The sequence below is a fragment of the Numida meleagris genome, chromosome 1, assembly GCF_002078875.1.
Source record: "Numida meleagris isolate 19003 breed g44 Domestic line chromosome 1, NumMel1.0, whole genome shotgun sequence".
NCBI classification, from domain to species: Eukaryota; Metazoa; Chordata; class Aves; order Galliformes; family Numididae; genus Numida; species Numida meleagris.
This window is the reverse complement of record NC_034409.1, coordinates 2,705,387-2,728,661: the sequence shown is the minus strand read 5'-3', so window position 1 is coordinate 2,728,661 and position 23,275 is coordinate 2,705,387. Positions and strand designations below refer to the sequence as shown.

Sequence of the window (23,275 nt, the reverse complement as noted above, 5' to 3'; positions counted from 1 at the left end):
AAACCGTAAGTCAGATAATTCATTGTTGGGCTGGGAGGACTTTTCAAAAGAAGTTTAGTCCCAGGTCTGGCATTAGTCCATGTTTTTACTATTGACTTCACTGATGGACTGCAGATCACGCTTACAGATTTCGTGAACGACTCTGTTCTGGGAGAGGGTGCAAGAACATCCAAAGGCAGAGTGAAGAATTCTAAACAAACTTGACAAATCAAAGAGGCAGGCCAAAATCAACAAACTGAAATTCAGTAGAGGGAAGCAGTGAGCATTCTTCGGTATGAGAAAGAAATGCAAACAAATGTGGAATGGGAGTGACTGGCCAGCGTTGCACTAAAGGGTCTGGGGACTGTTGAAGGTCGCAAGCAGATTGCGAATCAACAGTGCCATATTGCTGCCAAAAAAAACAAATCTCAATTGGCAATGTACTAGACAGAGTTTGCTATACACACACAAGCCCCAGGAGGCAATTATTTTTCCCTATCCAGAACAAGAAAAGCTTCATCTGGTGTAGGGGGTATCCCGTTTCCAGAAAATATGTATTAAGAAAGGCACAGAAATCTTCTGAGAGAGTGAGACAGACTTAAACAAATACTTGTCAGGCATAATCGAGGTACATGGATCTGGTCTTAATGAAGAAAATAGAAGCTGGTCTCTGGAGGCCACTTCCAGCCCCCCACTTGGTGATTTCTCTGACACATAGTATTTAGGGCATTTTATCCAGCCAGATTTTGGTTTATCCTGAGTTGGTTCACATAGGGTTCACTCAGTTGCCCACCAGATCCCACTGCGCATCTCCATCAACAGCTTCCAACACTTCACCAAAAGGCAAAAAGCCTCCTAAATGGGAGAGGAGAGGATGCACTGCAGCAACAGTTGCTTAAAGGACAGAATGGGAACAAGTCAAGAAGGGAAGAGATGTGTCATGCTATGCCAACTGCAGAACATATAAGGATTTATTCTCCTGAGATCAGGAATCTCCTGCTGCACTGGGAGCTACAGGGGGACAAGCTCCCACCCAAAAAGAAAGAGATGTTGTCGCCTCTGTGTAACTAAACGTAACATGTCTGCCCAGAGAGGTGGTGGATGCCCCATCCTTGGAGACACTCAAGGTCAGGATGGATGGGGCTCTGAGCAACTTGATTGAGCTGTGTGTGTCCCTGCTCATTGCAGGGGAGTTGGACTAGATGACCTTCAAGTGTCCCTACTAACCCAAACGATTCAATGATTCTATGAAATACACTTCAATAAGCTGCCTGGCTTATTTGGATATGTCTTCCAGACGAAAGAGTTCACCATCTCTAAAAGTCTCAGCATGGTTTTCCACAGAGATGTGGAAACTCTGAACCTTTAGAGATAGGTTTTTCTCTTTCCACTAACTGCCATATAATTGCAGAGTAAATCATATATGGTGATTTCTGTCCATTACAGCAGAGTGAGTGCTAGCTGCACGGTAATTTCTCTTTGGGCAAACACAATTAGCCAGTAATCTGCAGAACCCTGTGATTATGATCTAGTTGTAGGGTATTTATGGGTATAAGCTTTGTGGTTACCATGGAAGTAAAGAGCTGCTGCAGGTTAGCAGAGTCCTGTCTGATAGGGCTGTACCCGCCAGTCTCATTCACTATTAGCATTTTTATGACACTTCTCAGTGTCACTGCCAGGAAGATGCAAGATGATGCAGAGCCACTTGGACTCACAACGGTGACTTTTCACAGCTTTATGGAGCAAGGAGCAAGGATAGGAAGGCTGGAGTGGGAAGGAAAGTGCCTGAAAAGTAGAGAATAATTAATCTTCTGTCACTCAGGAGCTTTGCTAACACCTGTGCATGGCACTTTGCAAATGTCGACTGGAAATGGGAGGGAGCACATATACAGAATGACTGGTCACCCTTAAGTAACAAGCTGTGCCTGTAGGTGCCTGAAAAAGCACTAATTTCTGCCTCAGCAGATCCTCATGTGTGTGCATTGGGATTTATCTGCTAGCAGAGCCTAGGCAGGGCTGCCAAGGGACAGGCAATGGAGTCCCTCAGAGCTTTTCATCCCGCTTAGGATCCCAAAGACAACAGCAGGAACCCAGCTGGGATTGTAGATCTTATCTTCCTACAGCACTGGGGACAAACACATATTAGCGGTGTTAGCTCAGCTGAATTAAGCCAGAACTGGAAATGGATGTGAGGGAATACACAAGATCCCCATGGAAGAGCTCCAAGGATGAAGCCAGCTGGGGCCTGGAAGGAGGATGCTCATGCTGCCATGGCCAGACAACTCGTGGGCTGCACAGCAGCAAAACAGAGCAATTTGCAAAGTACCAGGGACTAGATGCTCTGTCCTGTTCAGACCACAGGAGCTACTAACTCATTGTTCAAAGCCCGCTGAACTCAAGAGGAGTCTTTGAAAAGGCTTTGCTCAGCTGTAACAATAAGATGGAAATGTATTTCAGAGGAGAAAAAGGGCCGAAGTATTGATCTGCAGGACTCACAGCAGAGATTCCTGGATACTCCTGCTAGGAGCATTCAGACCATTAAAGCTGGTATGTATGTATTGCCTTGCACAACTACCTCCAGCACAGGCTAAACTGCTTGAAAGACATAAATCTGACCCCGAAGACTGCAAAATCTGTTTTCTCACTATGCATATCAAATGAAAGTAGAAAATTACAGGCAATTGAGAGGACCAAACTGAGAAAGAGAGGCTGCCCCTCCAGAAAGGAAGGCTGGATCTCATCAGGAAATGCCAAAAAGCTGCTAGAAGGAGCTGTTGCAATTCACAGGAACAGCACATTGTGTTTTGAACTCTGTAGCACCAGCTCTTTGTCTCTTGAAATCTTTGCTAGTATCAGATATTCTTACAGCAGGGGCTGAGCCCATCACGTCACTTGGCCACTTCGCCACTCCGTTAGCAGCTTAACATTTTGTACACAAGCCACTATAAACACACTGACTGTTTGTCTCCTGGAAGTTCACCATGAAGTTTGCTACCCTCAGGCTGAGAGCAGAGCTGCAAAAATCACAGCTATCAGTTTTATAACAGCTATGCAAACATTAGCTGACTGCCTAGATAGATGTTTTGCTTTTCAGTAATCTGCAAATTCCTAGCTCCTCTGGGCATCCAGTTAACAAGCACCCTGCATGAAAGGAACTCAGCTTCACAGACTGGTGAAGCTGTGGTTTGTGTGAGGGATCCATGCAGAGGGAGGTGACCTCTTGGTGCATCATCCTGAGATGCTATAGCATAAAACAAAGACTTCTGGTCATTTGCTTAGGGCACATTTAGGACAATAAGTTGGATGGAGCCCTGGGCAATCTGCTCTAGTGGCTGATCTAGTGGCTGGCAACTCTACCCACAACAGAGGTGTTGGAACTGGATGACCTTCCAACCCAAGCCATTCTACGATTCTACAACTCTACGATGCTACAATTCTGTGATTCTGTGACTCTATGATTCTAAGACTCTATGATTCTAATGAATAAACCAAGAGTGATTACAAGATGTACCTCCATATATATTGCTACATATCCAACAGCAGGGAAGCATCTGCAAGCAAGCAGCATTTTCTTACTGAGTGTTAGTTTGCTTTCCCTAACAGCACAAAGACCAATTTTGTGATTAGAGCTTGGGCCCAGGGACTGAATTCTGTATCTGTCTCTGCCACCAGCTCCTGGTGTGACCCTGTGCAAAGCATTTAATCCCTCTTTGCATCAATTTTCCAGCCATAAACCAGAGGCATAAGCCCTCATGCCCACAGACATACCGTCTCTTTGGACTCTTTGCTTACTAGAGTGGGATTGAAGTGGGATTGAACCTCTATGTTTCTTATCACCCACTACAATCGAGCCCACATCTTGACTGGCATGTAACACATTCTACTTGAGATATGACTCAGACCTGGGTTCATCTGCCTTTGGCCACTCATAAGTGCGTTTTCCCATGATTTTTGTGAATAGATGCTTTTTTTTTCCTTTTTCTCCCAGCTCTTTGTTTTTATTTTCTCGCTCTCCTTTATGAGCCATGACACAGAGTCAAACACTTCTGAGATCTTTTACTCAAGTGCAACTACATGACAAACGTAACATATTTGCTTTCCCTATTCCTAAGATATGCAGCACTTTGAGATGTGCCACCTCGGGTCTCACAACACACAGACCTGTGAAGGCCTTTGAGACGAATGATCAGCAGGGATCCCACTGCTAGAAATCAGTCTGTGCTTCTTGTAAGTGCCAAGACCAGACAAGGGACAAGCTCACACAAAGCAAGCACGGGTGCTTAGATCACTGAAGCTGGTAATGGCAGTGACCATGGCATGGTCAGGCAGGTCATCTCTCACCAATTTCCCTATTCCTTACACTGAAATTTGCTGACTGTATTGGACTGATTGTAAGTGCTGGGTCTCCCAGTGCTTCCCACTGGGTTGACTGTTCTCTGACCTAATAGATCTAGCAGTTCCAGCCATTTCTGCTGACATTTTTACTTACTTATTTATATGCCTCCTTAGCTCACCTCCTTTTCATTTCCTCCCATCACTCTGTGTCCAGACTGTCAGCGGAGCTATCATAAGTGCAATAAGGAATGGCAGGCAGGGTCTCACTGAGTGATAATTGTGTGCCTTGGGTGGCGTAATAGAGGACAAAGCCCAGAGCTGAGAGGCTCAAACCACTTGACAAGAACAATAATTGTCCCGAAGCGTGCTGTCTGCAGTGACTTATTGCTGTTATCAAATGAAATATCTCTAGGAAAGACAGGGAAAGATACAGAGCTGGCTATTGACTGGACCAAGTACCCAGGCATCATCAGTGTTGAATATGACCTTACCAACAGACCATCAGATAGGCTGGTCCCACCTGGGTATCTTTAAAACACCTCTTAATTGAGCCTGGAGCCACTTCAAAAAGCTCCTGCTTAAGATGGAAGGATTTGGTTCTGATCTTTGCTACCCTGGTGTAGGTCCTGAGGGAGCGGGCAGTCGAGCAAAAATAAAGGTTTTTTTCCTGCTCCTAGAAGGAAAACTCTTGAATTTTGCAGAAAGTATTCTGCAAGAGCTGAATTTAAGTCCATTGGTGCCTGCTGTGTGATGAGAGGGGGTAGAATTTGAGTCTTATGGAGGAAAACAAGCCAAGAATGATTGCTTAGTCTAGCATGCATCTCCAACAGAATGATCTGCTGGCAGGATAGCATCCCTTCAGGGACACAACATCACAACATATCCTCCCACCCTCCTTTGGACCTTCTCCAAGCCTGCAATGCAGGTGCTACGTTCCGTTCTCATCTAGCAACTCTGCTGAGTAAAAAGCTCTGTGGAAGGAGGCTGATTCAATTTGCCAACAAGCTCATACGTCTGCTTCTAAAGCCAGGTGACCCTTGGAGCGGAGGCTCACTGTAGCACAGTGGCTCCAGACTGAATGCTAATTTTGGCAGGAAAGGAAATAATCACGACGGAGACATACCCACAGTACTCCTTCCCTATTGTCTGTGTCCTCGGCCACCTGCTCAAACAGAGCTGGGGCTTTACTGTTCCTTTTTTTTTTTTTTTTTTTTTTGTTTTTTTGTTTTTTTGTTTTTTTTGTATCTGTGTGAATGTTTCCTTCTTTTGTCTGGCTCTCCCTTCCACATCTCTTTTTTTTCTACTGTCTGGTAAATCCAGAGCAGCAATAAAATAATGTTTCTTAGGGAGTAAAAAGACACACAAGTCAGAGAATTAAAATGAAGAGAAGAGAAAGAGAAGAGAAGAGAGAAGAGAAGAGAGAAGAGAAGAGAGAAGAGAAAGAGAAGAGAAAGAGAAGAGAAAGAGAAGAGAAGAGAGAAGGGGAAAGAACGGAAAGGGAAGGAAAGGGAAGGAAGAGAGAAAGCCGATGATGCAGGAGAACAAAGAGATGAGTTTGTTCTAAAATAAGTTTCTCCTCACTGAGAAGACAGAAGCCCGCCTGAGCCATCACCTAACGTGGGACAGGAATGCTACGGGCAATGCTCATCAGAGAGGCCATAGACTGCTTTGGCATTGGTGTGACACTCTGCCCTGCCACACTGCACAGCTCAAGAGTAGAGCGTTCTGGCAGCAAAACAAATGCAAAAATCAACGTAGTGTTGTCACAGCACTCTGGCATCCCATAAGGAGATATATCCAGGAATTCATTGAATCCGAATTCTCTGGTCATAGGTACTAGCAGCTTCTTGAATCATATAGGTAGTATGAGAACGGTCACCATGATGTCTCAAAATCAGGTTATATTATTGAATAACACAAACTAGGATGCAGAAAGAGACTCCCTAGGACTGTTGAGGCAGTCAGTCCCTCACTTAGCGCAACAGTGCTTAAAACTACCCTGTTTCTACCAGATAATTCATGACTCTAAAGGGTGGCTGCACTGACTTTTTGGATAGATTTGTAGACTCTGCTCAGGTCTATATAATACCCCTTTAGCCACAGGCTTTCACTGTTGAGAAAGAAAATCATTCTTAAGAAAGCGTAATACCTTCTCAATTTCTCAACCCCTTCATGTCTGTGAAAACTCAAATCTGGATGCTCACAGGCCACTAAACATTAATTACAATCAGGGACGAGAGGGAAAAGGGAACAAATATGACAGCATCATTGGGAATGGTTTTTTTGCAACAGATCATGGAATGTGTGAACTGCCTGTAATCTTCAACACACTGCTTAATGCAGCAGAATATGTTGTGATGGTCTTGAACAAGCCCTGCCCGGCATGGAGTGGCAGAGCTGCAGTGAAGTGGCTAAAGCCTGTCATTAGCATTTTGGCTAATAAATCATCTCATAGTAGCAATGAGAATGACTCAAATGCATGTCTAGGAGACACAAATCTGATGGAGAAACCTCTGGAGAAGCAGTGTTAGGAGACCACCACCACACATACTCACAGCAATGCCAATGTTTGGCCCAAAGACTGGCATTGCTGTGGTGACAACACCACTGCGACTCACACAGGGTCCTGGCAAGGAGATTTAGTGGTTCTGCACTGCAGATGGGGAAGTGGAAGTGTTAAAGCGATTAATCGGAGGTCATGGGGTGGATCTTGGGGTTATTGGTGGTAGGTGGATGGTTGGACTGGATGATCTTGTAGGTCTTTTCCAACCTAGCTAATTCTATGATTCTATGATTCTATCAGTGGCTGGGGAAGGTTTGGCTCAAACTTTTCTTGGACCCACTGCTGGTGTCTGTTAAACTGTCTATGTGGATTTTTATGGGCTATCACCAATTCCCCCACTTAATAGCATTAATTATCAGTGTTGACACAAGCATTTGTCCCTTTGGAAACCATCTTGAATGCCAATAAGGATTTGGCACTGTCAGGGTATGGGCAGTTTAACCATGAGATAATGTCTGTTGGTCATGGCTAGGGTGCTCCAGCATGGCCAAATGCTGGGATCCAAGGATGTAGCACTACTGTTGGGCAATGCAAGCCAAACCTAAGGAGCAAAAGAGGCAGTTTGCAATCTACCAAGCAGTCTTCCCTTGACTTTAGCTGGAATTGGGTATATGGGAAGACAGACAGAGCTTCAGCACAACACCACATCCCATGAGGACAGTGCTGTAGGCACTCCTGGTCCTAATTTGGCTCTCTATCACTCCCAGGCATGCCACAGGCAGCAGGGCTTGCTCACCGAAGTGTTCTGGCACTGCACACTGGAGCTGTTGAACCTCAAGGCGGGCACGCGCTGCTCATTGCCCTGGATGTTCAAGATGCATTCGTAGCCTCGCTGGCCAGACTGTGGCTGGGGCAGGTTTTTGGCCTTCAGCGTGATCGGTTTGATCACTTCCACTGGCACCAGGATCTTCTCGGCCTGCAGCAGCTGGGGGCAGTCCTGGGGAGAAAGAATACAACACAATAAGTCAACACGTGATTTTCCCAGACCCACGTGGAGTCCTCTTCTCGGTCTTCTTACTTCATGCTCCGCTTCAACCTTTTACAAAGCTGTTGTGCCTCCTTCCATTTCAGCCTATTACAAGGGGTTCATGGGGCATTACTGAGAAGGCTCAGAAAAAACAGGTGAGGATGGACTGCTTTTACAAACCTTTTACATCTCTCCCATCTCCTTTTTCTCACTGCAGAATCTTGACCTTCAGGACCCAAGAATGCTACCTCTGGTGCTTCTTAATACCTGCTCCATTAATCTGGTAGTAGAAAAGTAGTTGTGTCCTCTCCAGGGACTTTGCCTGGTCACAGTGCCACGGCACAAGAGGTGAAGAAAGCAAAACTGCAGCATAACTCCTCGCCTCCACAAAAACCAATGCACCATTGCGCAAAAGGCACAGCTCCAGCTAGCTCAAGCATGACACCGTAAACCTGGGCTATTTAAAAGATAATTTGATTTGGCTTAGAAAGGGACAGAATATTTATAATAGATAAAATAATACATGCATTATTTTCCCAAGAAACAATTCTTACATAATGAGTGAAGATCTCCGGGAAAGATTTGCAATTGTTTCCAAAAAAGAGCAGTGCTTAGTGGATGTTGCTAACTCAGCCACACAGCAGGCTGGGCACCCAAATCTGTGCTGGAGAAGTCTGTATTCAAAGTGAGATGAATTTGCAAAGCTTTAGTTACAGCAGCAAAGCACTGCTTCTTCATGGCACCATTAGACCACTGCAAGCTATCAAATACATGTATACTAGGAAACTATCAACCCTTTAGGAAATTACTACAGTGTTTGTCTTGCTAATCCAAGGCACTCCGATGTAAAATGGGATTCCTTAAACAATCACCATCTCAGGATCCCTAGACAGGTTCAGTTGGTATAAGCAGAGACTGGGAGAACTTTTACCTAGAGAGATAAATGCATAACTTGTAGCTGTGGGCAATGGATGACAAGAGGAAAAACACTGATCCAGGGCTGAAGAGTAAGAAAACGAACTTAAGGGCTTGGAAGTGGAATTTATGGCTTATGAGAGCCTGGGAGCTTGTTAGAGCAGATGGTGGAAACATCTTACTGAAACAAACAGCTTAGGAAGATAAAGAAATGGATTAGACGTGTAACATCTGCACTTAGACCAACCAGAAACAGAATTACAAGAGACATCAATCATCACACTGTGGGTGTGAGCCGATCCATGGCCAGGGGCAGGAATAAAATGCAGCATCCACCCAGCACGCAGCTGTAATGAAGTCTGGAAGCCTTCCTCAGTCCCCAGAGAGTGTCTGTCCTTCTGTGCCATTGGGGATGGAAGAGCTCTGGGGCAACTGACTTCTTATCTGTGCTTACAGAGTGATGCTAATGGTGCAAGTACTTGATAACTGGCGATGGATTTTGCCTTGCCCAAGCTAACACCAGAACATGGACAGCCAAGCATACAGTCATTGGAGCATGATGAAGGTGAACCATCTTGGGTCTGGTTGCAATTTGACTACATTAATCTGACATAAGGGCTTCCATAATATGCACTGCCATGGACAAATAGGCTATCATGTTAACTTGGCTGTACAGTTTGTGCAGTGTTGAGTTCTAACACAGTGTTTCTCTGTTGTCTTGGAGTTGTGTTGTGCAGCACTTCACCAACCAGATACTTCTGAGGATGCCCTAGGAAGCCACATATATGAGAGGTGGAAGTTGCCTTGTGCTCCATCACACAAAAGACAGAAGCAGTGGAGAAGGAGGCTTGGTTTGACTCCCGGAAGACCTTGAGGAGCTACACCTTCTTCCAACACTCCCTGTTCTTGCTGTTGTCCTATCCCATGACAAAATATTCCCAGAGAACTACTAATCCTGAGACGCAACAGTTGAACTTCCACAAAAGTGTTTCTCTTAACAGGAGGGCAAGGGTTGACAGTGTAGAAAGTCTTTGTAGCCTTGGGTTGAATGCTCCTAGCCTATCGAGGCATTTAGTTCGGTTAGCTACAGGGTTAAGTAGCTATTCAGCTTAAGGAAGTGAGGCATAACCTAACCCTGTGTAATATAGACCTGTAACACTCCAAGGGTCTGGGGAAAGACCACCCCAGTGGTCAGCACTATGTTGAAAAAAGTGTGAGAGTGCCTAGTTGTGATCACTCTACCTGATACCATATGTAAATACCTTTTGGGACCGTATGTCTTCAACAGCTGCAAATTCTCCCTTGCACAGGCCTGCCTACCCAACGCGTTCCAGGGCCTACAAATTAGCTCCCTTTCTCTCTTCGGGCATAAGAACAGACCTTGGCATCATCTTCTTCATTATTTCCTTCCCCCAGCTAGAGTGGTTGAGAGAGAGATGCATTGGCAGAGTGAATCAGTGGGACAGGAGGATGGGAAAGCCCTATCTGCTGCTGAGCAGCCATGTCCCAAGAGTGGGCATTTTGCCTGATGTCTGTCAAACAGAAAAGCCTTTGCAGGGGGCTGGAGGACGGGGGTTGAAGATAGTCAACTATGTTACCTGCAGGCCAATCCCAGCTCTGCGGGCTGGTCTTTCTTGTTTAGCTTTATCCCGTTCCCCCCACCACTGGTGCTGTAACCTTTCCGATAACACTTGTTTCAAGTTCATTAACAAGCAGCGATTGTGGCAGCCCCAAAACAGGATTCGTTTGCATATAAAAAGCTTTGCAGTGCTGTGAGGAAGTTCATTATAGATAATTGAAGAGGCAAGCGCCATAAAGAGGAAATCCTCCCAGTGTGGCTTTATCTGATTGACCTAGTGTTCTTTCTAATTGAAACGGGGGGAAAAAGGCAATTTCATTAGGTGATGTGCTGCATAAAAGCTAAGAACTTGGACTAGGCTCTGGGTTCAAATTCAAACACAGAACTCATTTTGTAGCCTGTGACAAGCCCTGTCCAGTCAGCTCTGGGTGCCTGCTCAGCGTTATAAAGTTGGAGGTACAACATCAACCTGCTCAGTGAAGACCCTGCAGCAGAAAGCAAGCAGAAGGGTCCTTAACAATTTTGATCAATTTCTCTTTGTTCTTTCTCTGCCATGTGCATCACCTATGCTGGAAGAGTATTTTTTTGCATCATGGATGGGAAGTAAAAGTAAAAGCACCCATTATCAAGTACCAAGGAATGGCACAATTCCATCCCATTTGTCTTTGGGATATAATAAACTAAGCCTTCCCCTGTAAGGGGAGTTGGTTCAGATTCCAGAGGAGTTAAAATCCAGTTTAATCTGTAGCAGGGCATATGTGAAAGTAGACTCTTGTTGATTAATTTTGTGTGTGTAGTTTCATTCTATTCCTTAAATGCTTCCAAATGAGTCAGCCCTTTTAAAGTAATATCCTCCACCCTTGCCAATTACTCATATCAGCACTGATGCACTCCTCAAATCACCAAATTTTGCCAGTTATCAAGTCAGAGAGCTTTTGTAGTGAAAGCACCACAAGAAATGAGCTGCACTCATTGGGTTGTTGGTGGTTTAATTTTCCTTATTTATAACTCCTCATAGAATGCCTGCAAATGTTTTTTGCTGTAGGAGAAGTAATGAAGTCTCAGTAATATGAGAACCTTGCCTCCTTCTCTCTCATACATGTGTTACAGCCCTCACCATTGTTATACCTGAGTGAGTCCCCAGTGAAGTGCCATCACGAGGACTCTGTTAAAGAGAGGGATGAAACCTCTTGGAGGCTGTGTGGTCTTCGCCCTGAGCTAATTGCTTTGCTTCCTTTGCAGTGCCTCATACATGCCTAGTTATGATTTCTTGGGGAACCTCATCATGTTATTTCACAGTCAAAACTGGAGACAGATCGGAAATTCCGAGTTATCATCACTTCCCAGGTATGAAACATTTAAATAACGTGATGTTGTGTGGCATTGCTCCTAAACTTACTTAGTACAGTTTCAGTATTGCCAGTACCACGAGCCCAAATCTCACCAAAGCATTTTCTGTTTTCTGAAGGAAAACGAGTGTGACTTACTTTGAATGTTTGATTTTCTTTTACATGTCAGGGGGAAGTTCTTTACTGAGAGAGTGGTGAGGTGCTGGAACAGGCTGCCCAGCGAGGTTGTGGATGCCCCATCCCTGGAGGTGTTTCAGGCCAGGTTGGATGGGGCCCTGGGCAATCTGATCTACTACCTGATCCAGAGGTTGGCAACCCTGCCTGTGGCAGGGGGGTTGGAACTTGATGATCCTTGAGATCTCTTCCAACCCATGCCATTTTATAATTCTCTGAATGGCAGACATCCTACAGGGAAATGGGTAAATCATCCCTGAGGGTTTACCAGTGACCCATCCATCTATTAACAGTGCATGCCTTTCACATGGCTCCCAGTTAATTTGTCTTCTCCTGTGCACTTCTTGTGTTCAAGAAACATTTAGATGTTGTACTAAGGGACATGGTTTACTCGTGAAATATTGGTGGTAGGTGGACGGCTGGACTAGACGATCTTGGAGGTCTTTTCCAACCTTGGTGATTTCTATGATTCTATGATTCATCCAGAGCATCTACGTGAGGGAAGCTTTCATACTTTTGCTTCGTGCTACTCCCTCATGATCCCTGGTGGGATTGACTGGATCTCTGCTTTCTACAGAGGGAAACTAGAACCCACCTTTTGCTGACTGCACTATAGGCATGTTTGTCGAGAAAACCAACTCTTCAAAATTATTTTTCATCCTTTTCTTTCTTTGTCCCCAAAAGAGAATTCTCACTATTCAGATCCAGATCTAGATCAGACCACCAAGATCATCAAGTCCAACTATCAACCCATTTCCACCATGCCCACTAACCCATGTCCCTCGGTGCCACATTTGCCCTTTTCTTGAACACCTCCAGGGACAGTGACTCCACCACCTCCCTGGGCAGCCTGTTCCAATGCCTCACCGCTGCTTCTGAGAAGAAATTTTTCCTAATATCCAAGCTGAAGATATCCAACATTACCACATGATGTAAGTGGGAACTGTTTATTTCTCACTCAAGCCCTTTTGGATCCTACAAGAAATGATACTCAGATTGTTATTTACTCATGTATTATGTAAATAATTATTTTTTTAAAATCCATCTGCTCTACTAAGATGCAATGCACTATGGCTTTCTCACCCACCCACTCTGTAATCAATCTAGTAAGGAAAGATTTGAGAGACATGGATTGGTCCTTCATAAAAATACCTAGACCACAGCATCTGGATGCCCTGTTTCTTAGATTAGATTAAAAAGCATTTAAAAAATCCAAACCAACGATCAACAACAACAAGGAAAGAGAAAGGAATGAAAAGGGGGAGGAAAAAATAAAAGCAAGCACACACAAAAAAAAGACTTTTTGCCATTAATTTTGGAGGAATCAGATTTCTCCCTGATAAAAAGCAAGAAAGCAAGCATGTTGGCAGATGAGAAGCAGCAGGGACTGCCTGGAATATGTTGCCTGAACTTCTCTTTTGCACCTTGACATAGTCACCGTGGGTCAGGGCTGCACGAGCAAAATCAGTCACTTCTTTAGCAGCTGCCCTGTGCTGCTGCAGAGAGCCCTGGATGACAAGTTGGTTCCATCCACTTTTAAACTCTCACACAACTTCCCAGGCCCATGGTAGTTTGGAGAACAAAGCAGCCACAAGCTTGGCATTACGGGAGCATAGGGGTGAGTTATAGTCCGTGTTATGTTTACATTATTACACCACTAATTCTTAGCATCATAAAATTATATTTAAAATTTACACGAACAGTGCCAGGGAACGTTATTAGGTTATAAAGTGGAATCAGGTCAATGTTTTGCAGGCAGGACTCCAAGCTTCATAAATTTCTGGACATATTTCCCCCAAATTTACATCGGCACCAGCAGCAATCAAACCAGCTACAAAAAGCTTACCCAGTCAAAGAATTTTTTAATGCACCATATATTTTATCTTCACTTCTTAAGTTTACAGTGCTGTTAGTTTGATTGATGGTGCACTTATTTATTGGCACAGCAAAAGTAATAACACACGGAGAAAACGCTCAGAACTTTAAAGGCAGCTGATGAGGAGAAAGCAACAGGATTTATGGGAAGTGTAAACATCTGCAGAGACAACAAAGGGGTAATTGAGTCCTTGCATAGCTGTCACTTCTAGTGGTTACTTTCTAGTTAAGAGCCCTCCACGCACTCAGGATCAAATAACAGCTTTCTTTTGTCAGATATTGCAAGTGACGCTGGTGCTTGGGAAAAGGTGGGTGACCTGGAGGCTGGAGCTCAGTCCGTGGGAGAGATGCAGCCCTGTTTAAGCTTTGTCCACTCTAGCAGCTGCAGACCTCAGTGGTGACTTGCACAGACATCACTACTCTACAGAGGAGTACAATCAGATCAAACTTGCTCATATGCCATTGCCTCTTCTGTCCCTGGTTTCAGTGCTATGAAAGCTAGTGAGCAGTGACTGATGCTGGTCACCAAAGAATGGGTACTCAAAAAACAGAAGTTAAATGAAGATAACTAACCTCCTTTCATGTGGCTCACTGCTGAATCCCATTGACTGGGAGCAAAGTGATGCCCCAAGGCCATGCAGGTTGAGAAGTGGCCCAAGTCTTCTGAGAGCTGGATCCTGACCTAAGACAATTCTGCCTCTGAAGTCAGCCCACACATCTCTGCTGATCAGCATTAATGATTTTACCCTCCTTTAATACTTTATTAATAGAGCCCTTCTCAGCTGGTCCATTATTTCACTGGGATCAAGGTCAGGCTGCCATAATTAGCTAAGCTCTGCATTAATCCTTTTTAAATAGAGACACAACATTAGCTTTTCTTCATCTTTTTGCCTCTTTGACACATACTCAGAAGGAAAAGTGATCATGAGGAGAGCAGGAGCCTTCTAGTCACCGGATGGAGAGAGTGGACTGGTGAAAATAAAAGCAGGTGATTGTGTCATTAGATACATCTGTTCAAAGGAGAGACGTGGAAGCAATCTCAGTTCTGGTGTTTCCAGAGTGACAAATACTTAGTTCTGAAATTATAAGGAGTGTGTGCATTGAGGAGGGTGATGCTTGTGAAATAAAAACCCTGGCTAGGTAAGCCAGTCCTTTTAAGATATCACACATGGTTAAACTGTATTGTGCAAAGCCACAGAAAACACGGGGCAGGGAACAGCTGAGCACAATCAGCTTATGAAGCACTAATGACTATCTTCTTTATTTATATTCTATATCCTTCTGCCTAGCGTGATTTCTTGAGTCCTTCTGCAAGGACTTACAGCTGAGATCCTAAAGACCCTTCATGCATAATAAAGCATTGCATATTCATACTCTGCACCATCATACCAATGCACCTCCAGAGCTTCAGCACCGCAGTAGTACTCCTTACTAGTCATCTACACGAGTACCAATGACATCAGCATGTCATTCAACAGAACTAAGTTTTCCATACGTTTCTGCCCACAAATGATTTTTGCATGCTAAAGGAACCAACCAATGCTCCTTCTGAAACAACGAGGACTCTCATGGCAGCACTCTCATGTGGGGATTTCTGCTGTCAAATTTAAGTGTTGAGACCAAGCCATAGTGTTACTTCATAAGGAAGAATGGAAACTCTCTTCTCTAACCTTCCAATATTTTACAAAATTTGTAGGAACTTAGTATCTTTGAGAGCTCCACTTCTTGGCCCAACATGGCTGCAAATGGACAATGAGTTCAGAGGTCAATAGAGGAGACTGTGTAACAGACGGACTGGACGCACATGCACACACCATGCTGATGCGATCCCACTTCCTATGGAAACCAGGACAGAAGCCCAGAGAATCAAAATACCCTGGCTTGCATAGTGGGAAGGTCAGGACAGTGGTATCATAGCTCTTATCACCCTTCTCCTCACTGAGATTTGCGACAGCATGAGATAACACCCAAGCCAAAGCAAATGGACTCATGTGCAAAGACAAGGCAGAGGAAGGAGGTTCTGGACTCAGCCTGTTGGAGATGTCCCAGTCAGGGCAGGAGACACAGTCCAGCATTACTTCTTATCTGTGGCTTCAGCATCCTGACAATGTTTCTCCTTGGCCAGGTCCCAAAAGCTCACATCCCAAAGCAGTGAAAGCAGCTGATGCTGCAATGAAGAAAAGCAAAAAATTCCCGCTTGAGAGCCTGGACACCCATCACCCCATGCAAAGACTGAAGGGCAGCTGTCTTTCCTCTTTGATAACAACTTTTCCCTCAAATTTCAGAGTGTCACTAGATCACCAGCAGTCCTAACAGATGTCCAGATAACCAGAAATTCCTGTAATCACTTGAGGCTTTGCAATGGCGTTGCACTGACTCAGGCTAACAAAACTACATGAGCTGTTCCTGATGTTATTTCAAGGGTGCTGTGTTGGTGGGGACGGATGAATATTACCCTGTCGCATCCTGAGATCACTCTGTCCTGTGGGATAAATAATCTTGCATTACAAAGATGAACTGCCTAGCTGGTGTGAATAATATGTTGTATTTAGTATCAGATGCTTCTCACATCTACATTCAAACAAATCTCCCTCAGTGGCTCCAAGAAATTACACGAATGTATCTCATGGTTGGAGAGGCTAAAGCCTAAGACCTAAGGAAAAAATGTGTGTATTGGTGGAAGATGAACAGCTCACAGGGAGGTCTTTATCCATCATTTATCAGTTTGTTGTGGTCTGGTATCCAATCTCAACAGGGAGACATGATGGAGTTGCCCTGCATCAGGACAGATTTCCTGCAAATCTACCTCCACAAGAATCAGAAAACCTGCTAAAAGTGAATGCAGAAACTAAACAAGTTCCTACCCTTTTCCTCAACCAGCTGGAAGATGATGGAACAGAAAGTCTCAGAGGTGATAAAAGGTACCCAGGGAAACAGCAGAACAAAGCACACACAGGCCTTCCATCTTCTTCACCTCAGTTTAAGTCAGTGCAAGCGATGGCTTCCCACAAAAGCAAAGTATCCAATCTGCAAATGCTCAGAGACTTCTTAAGAACAGCCCCCACTGAGACCACAGCTCCAGGTACTGTACAAGCACCCATTAACAGAAAGTGCTTAGCCAAATCACAAGAGGATTTGAGAAATACAGAGGCACAGAAATGTGAACATGTCCAAGCCAACTCAGAGCTCGAAATGAAATTCTCACCTGCCGAAATGAAACCCATGGCCCCAAACAATGCCTGATACTTCCTCTGAGCAGCATTCCCTTCTATTACCATGCTCTAACAGACCTATAGGAACAAGGGGAAAGATTTCTGCCCTGTCTGTAGTTTTTGGGTTTAATTTCATAGAATGGTTTGGGTTGGAAAGGACCTTAAAGGTCATCCAGTTCCAACACCCCTGCCATGGGCAGGGGTGCCACCAGGTTGCCCACTGCCCCATCCAGCCTGACCTTGAACTGCTCCATGGATGGGGCATCCACAACTTTTCTGGGCAATAATAATTTATTCTCCTAATTGTTTAAATAACTGCTTCTGAACTGGAGGTATCCACAACACATCACATCTCTGCTTCTGAAAAAAAGTGCTTAAACAATGAACAAGGGCTGAAATTCCAAATCAGTGGGAGTTCTGACCTACAGCTTGATCCAGACCAACAGCTACAGCCTCCTCCTGGATGCCCTGTGCCATCCCCTGGGCAGGATGTCAACAAGACTGGACTCCATCACCACCCACACTTGGAAACCCTCCTGCGAGCTAAGCAGGTGATGAACACCAATCCCCCATGCTGCTTAGAGGCAGGTGCCACCAAATGCATGCAGTGCTATGCCAGATCTTAGCTGCACGGGGTGCAGATTCTTTCTGTTAGAATGTGCACGCTACCTGCTGCCTGTCTAGAGCTGCTCCCAGTCCCCTCACCTCTCCTGCTGGTCCTCTTCCCTCTCGCAGCGCTTGGATGCAGCAGGTTTCTGCAGTTTCCATAGAAACTACACCTCCCTTTAATGATAGACAGGTGCTAGGATAAGCGAGTGGATAATCAACGAGTGGGGAACGATTCAGTGCTCCGGTATTGACCTCCCTGCAGCTGTCATTAATGCCCCTGAGACATTAATTTGAGCAGGGATGGGCTTTCTCTCCTCTCCAGACTGATGCCTCCAGGAGCCACCTCTCTGGCCGAGTTAACAGAAGCTGGAAACGGGAGCAGAAGGGAAACAGAGCGGTTGCCACAGCAACAACTGAAGATGCAAACTGAAGGTTTGTCCATGCAAGGGAGCAAAGAGTTCACCACATTCATCAGGTGGTCCAATGGGGTGTTCAACCCCACCTCTACGCAGCCACCCAGGCATTTCTGCAGGGATGTATTTCGGGAGGAGCCGGGCACTTTCCTTTTGCTCCTCCCAAAGGAGGGCACATGCCCAGAGAACCAGTGGATGCTCCAGCCCCGGAGGCATTCAAGGCTGGGTTGGATGGGGCTATGGGCAGCCTGATCTGGTGTGTGACAACCAGCCTACGGCAGGGGGTTTGGAACTAGATGACCTTTTAAGGTCCCTTCTAACCTAAGCCATTCTGTGATTTGGGGTCCCTCAAGACCTGCCTGTTCTGTGACAAGGTGACTGCCTAAAGCCTTCCTTGAGCCAAGCCGGGATGCACCAGCATAACGAGTGGGGTGCTGCTGAGTTTCCTAAAACTCCATAATAGGGAAATGTAGGTGTCTGCCGGCTCAGATCCATCTGTCATTCTCTCTCCTTGCCTTCTTTTTTCCCTCCCATCTCCCTCTTTTCCCCCAAGAGGAACAAGCAGCAGCAAACCAGCGCGTTTCTTCGCAGAGGCTGCCAGCACAGCTCTTCATTCAGCAAGAGGCAGAGCAAGCGCCAGGCGAAGCAGCACTCCGCTCTTCAGCAGCTGCTCGCCAGCATGCAGCTCACACAGCTTTTGACAAATTAATATTTGAAGCAGTTGCTTCTTTTATGTGGGCTTTACTGTCATTAGCACGTACAACTCTACATAAAACACTCTGGTGCGAGATCTTTTCTTCTCTTTTTAGGCAGCAGATGAAAATCCTTTTAATAAAAAGCTTGTTTTGGGGGAGGAAGAAAAACACAGGCACACGCAAATCGGCTGAGCAGAGAAAGATGAAAACCTCCTTCAAGGTAATTAAATGATTATGTATCTTTTAAACCCGGCGGATAGCAGATTTGTTATCGAGGCTTGCTTTTCGCTTTTGCTTTTTTTCCTTCTCTTTCCCCTACACAAAGCTGAAATCCTTGCAAGGCCCAGAACAAGATAGTGTTCATCTTTCAGAAGATGGCACAAAAGAAGACTTAATCCTTTATCCCATCAACTCAAGTAGGCTGCTCCAGCTTACCTCCAGCCCAGCCTTGTACAGATGTTTGGGAAACACTGACATGAGAACTATGCCACTGGACCAGGTGTATTGGGTAACAGACATCAGGAGTGATGAGTTCCTATCACACTCCATATCAATTGCTTCACTACTCTGCGCCTCAGTTTACCTCCAATACTTGCTGGTCTCCTTTTCTATTTACAGACAGAATGAATGAGCTCTTACTTTGTGATTGTGCCCGTAAGGAAGGGTTGATTTCATCGGGCGTTAGGCTGCAATGCAATGCTTCACAGTGCAACGCTGCATCTGCAGCATGACTTCTGCAGTGGTCAACAACAAATGTCAAAAGCAGAAACAGGATGTGCAGGAAAAAATATAGACACAGCATGGTCTCCTCTCTAGACTGTGATTCTCTCTGTCTTTACCACCTGCTTTGTTTAGGGAAAAAAAAAAAAAAAAAAAAAAAAAAAAAACCAAAAAAAGGATGTGCAGGAAAAAATATAGACACAGCATGGTCTCCTCTCTAGACTGTGATTCTCTCTGTCTTTACCACCTGCTTTGTTTAGGGAAAAAAAAAAAAAAAAACAGAAACAAAACCAACCAACAACAAACAAACAAAAAAATTCACCTAAGTATTAAAATGTCTTTTTTCACCCTTCACTCCCTTTCTGCCTCCAGTGGCAATAATATCAGCTCACTTTTATAAAGAACTCACTCGGTATATTTCAAGTGAGTGCACTTGGCTTTCAAAAACCTGCTGTAAAGGGAAATTATACGTCAAGGTGTAGTATTTCTGCCACAAATCATCCAGAGACATCGTCAACCCCATTTGATTGAGTTCAGCACCATAATCATAAATACTCTTGCTTTATGACCATGCTAGGAGTTCTTAACCAGGAGCAAACACAGGTTTTCCCAAGGCACCAAAAGCAGTTGATTCAGCTCCATTATGGGCAGAGCTGATTCACCAAGCACTGAACAAACAGCAGGTATGAAATCCTGGCTCCTTGCAGTGTGGGATACGCCTCTTTATCCTATCTGTCACCTTTGGTTTGGTTCTGCAGGGTGACAGAAGAGCAGCTGCCCTGTCCTAGCCCAGGACTGGCTGATCACAACTGTCCCCAGTATGGTTCAAATGCCCCTTTGGACAGTAGATCACAAACTATACAGAGCAAAACGGCATTTTCCTTTCTGATCAGCATGGATAATGGCCAGCATCTTTCTGTTCTCCACCAGGGTCAGCCTCAAATTCATCCTGCGTTCTGCATTAATTGACAACTCATACTTCAAGGAAAAGAAAAAACATTTAAAAATATCAATAATTTTTCAGTGCACATGAAAAAGACTTGAAAGAAATTAAGGTTGAACCCATGGAAATCCAGAGACTTGTGAATTATGCTAAGGAAATGGTGGAGTCAGAAGCAAAGAAGGGCACAAGCCTCCTTTCATTCTGCTTCATGCTGGTCTCACGGCAATGGGTACCAGCTCAATCAGATCATTTGCAGCCCAGGCCATCTGGAGAGTGGGAAGACTCAACCTACACAAGGGCAAGATGCTGTGCAGGCAAAGAGAGAAAAAAATCACCTGGATGTAGGTGTATCAGCAAAGGGAAAGTGAAAACCGTAGGGTCAGGGTGGGGAGCAGGCTTGGCGTGCCAGTAGTTATGATTACAGAGGGAGAGAGTTTCTGGCCCTGATCCATATGGCAAAGTAGCACTAATATTTATTTGCTTGGCAGAGAGATTCATGGGGCAAGCAGACCATATGATCCTGGAAGCCAGCCATGCTAATCTGCTCTGTAGTCTCAGGGAAGGACTGCAAATGGGATGGTCCAACCATCCCACGCTTGTAGTAGTTTCCCATCAGTATGTCCTCAAGACCTACGCATTTAAGAGGCACTCATGCCCAGATGGTGCTGAGCACACCCTTTTTGCATCCTCAGGGAGTCAAAGTACTTGCAGAGAAAAGGAGCATTGCAGATGGAGATGAAAAGCCATTAGAAATAGACCCACTCACAGTGATGGTACGCTGGGAGCTCTACTGAAGACAGCATTGGGAGGGCTGGAAGTGCACCTCAGCCCTGTTAACCTGGCAAGTCATGTTACATCATCAGGAACTGGGTGGAGGTGTGAAAGGGCAAGGGAGAGCCAGGCTTGGCTTCAAGATACCACATAGTTTCTACTGTTCAGGGAACTCACTCAGTGAGTAAGCTCAGTACAGGGCAGAGAAGGAAAGAACTAAAGGTGAAAATGAAAAACAGTGGAGATTTCAGTGGTGATGAGTCAGTGAGAAGATGGCTTCGTAAGAGAAGTGTGGGACGTACATGCAACATTTATTTTGTAATTTGTCAAAAGTGTGAACTGATAAAGTTTGAAGTGTAATTTGACAAAACCTGTCTGGCCACGCGGAGAAGGCAAATATGCATTTGTCAGGATGCACTGGTGATGCCATCCTTCCCCTGTTCGAGTGTCTTTGAGGGCTCCAGACAGCAATGAGAATGAGTCTAAAGCTACAAGACATTTCTCACATTGCCAAGCAGAAAGCTGCCACTGATAGTCTCAGTTTTGCAAGGCCATTATTTTTGCAGATATTATCCACTCTTTCCAGTGCTGGGAAGTGTTTAATCTGTGCAGCAGATAGCAGAAACAGCTCTGAACTGAGCAGCTGACAACCAAATGTCTCCCATGGGAGAGGTTTGTGCCCAAATGTGGATTTGCTGCAGAAGCCAAGGGGGCTGAAACCATCATTAGCAATGATCATTGTAATGTACCTGTATGTCATGATGCTGTCATTCGTTGTAGATCAATAGTTGTCTTTTAAGGGCTTGTGCACTTCCTTGATGCTTTGCAAGATCAGAATGTGAGTATTTGAAGCTCAGCAGAAAAACCTCTATTAAAGGAGATACAAGATAGAACCAACAGACAAATCCTCTCCCATTTGAGCTCTTCATCTGAAGGTGGTACCTTTAAGAAACCCAATGAGAGGTCATACAGTGATAGAAAAAATGTGCTCAAAAGTGGAGGTCTAGAGGAGACAGCGAGTCAACTGCCTCCTCCCCAGGTCTTCAGAACAAGATCTTAGTGGTAATAGAGTGAAAACCAGATGATTCTATTGAACTGGGATGAAGAAGAGTTTCACATGATCTTTCTGATGGAAACAAGAGTCAGAAATACCAATGATATGACAGAAGCTGAGGCAGGTGGAGATGCACCGAGAGCCGTAGGTCTTTCACGTGCAGGGGCTGGAGGAGAGCAGAGATGGGAAGCGGGAAGATGAGTCTTGCACTTAGTGCATAAAACCCAACAGAGGACTGCCAGAGAAGATAAATGATGAGACAGTGCCCCACCAACTGCTATCTGCTCTAGAGGGTGAGGTACCTCCAGTTCCTGGTGTGGAAGATACAGAGAACTGCATCCACCAGAACTGACCAAATTCTGCCAAAGGCTTCACAGAATTATAGAATACCCTGAGTTGGAAGGGATCCATGAGGATCATTGAGTCCAACTCCTGGCTCCACACAGGACCACCCCAATATCAGACCATCTGGCTGAGAACATTGTCCAGGTGCTTCTTGAACTCCAGCAAGCATGGTGCCAGGACCACATCCCTGGGGAGACTCTTCCAATACCCAACAACCCTCCCATTAAAGAACCTTTTCCTGATATCCAAACTGAACTGCCCCCATCACAGCTTTATGCCATTCCCTTGGCTTCTATCGCTGGTCACCAGAGAGAGGAAGAGATATGCAAGGTAATAGATTCTGCCTGCTTGGAATAGGGCTGAACCCTGGGCTGCCTTTTTTTTTGCCCTTCACCCCAAGCAGCCGGTATCAAATATCCACCCTCCAAGTTCTCAGTAAGTTTTCCAGCAGGTTAACAGCAAACGCTGAATCCTGCTAGACAAAGAGCTGGCAACCTCCCTGCTTGTGAATATTTATGACTTGTCCCAATGCCTGTGCAGTTCAGGGTGCCTGCTCCAGGACATCTCAACCAGCACATATGTTAAGGGAGTAGTGGGAGGGGACGGGGGATGCCATAGGAGTGTGAAACCATTACAAGCATGTCCTTCGGTCCAACAAACTGGGTTGCCTGGGGCACAGGCTGGGGGATAGGCAAGGGAATACTGTAAAAACACAAGACCTAGCAAGCAGTGCAGGGAGAAGTGTGGATTTCAGCCTCCAAATGCAGCGCACGTTGG

General features: G+C 45.1%; 1 protein-coding gene across 5 annotated transcripts in view; it reads right to left on the bottom strand.

The window, feature by feature from the left end:
- The window catches only part of PLXNA4 (plexin A4), a 468,858-nt gene that overhangs the window by 84,800 nt on the left and 360,783 nt on the right, over positions 1–23,275 (bottom strand). For all 5 annotated transcript variants that reach the window (XM_021384299.1, XM_021384300.1, XM_021384302.1 and 2 more), the window contains one exon: positions 7,614–7,814. In XM_021384299.1, the coding sequence (XP_021239974.1) occupies positions 7,614–7,814 (201 nt within the window). The remainder of the gene's footprint in view (positions 1–7,613; positions 7,815–23,275) is intronic.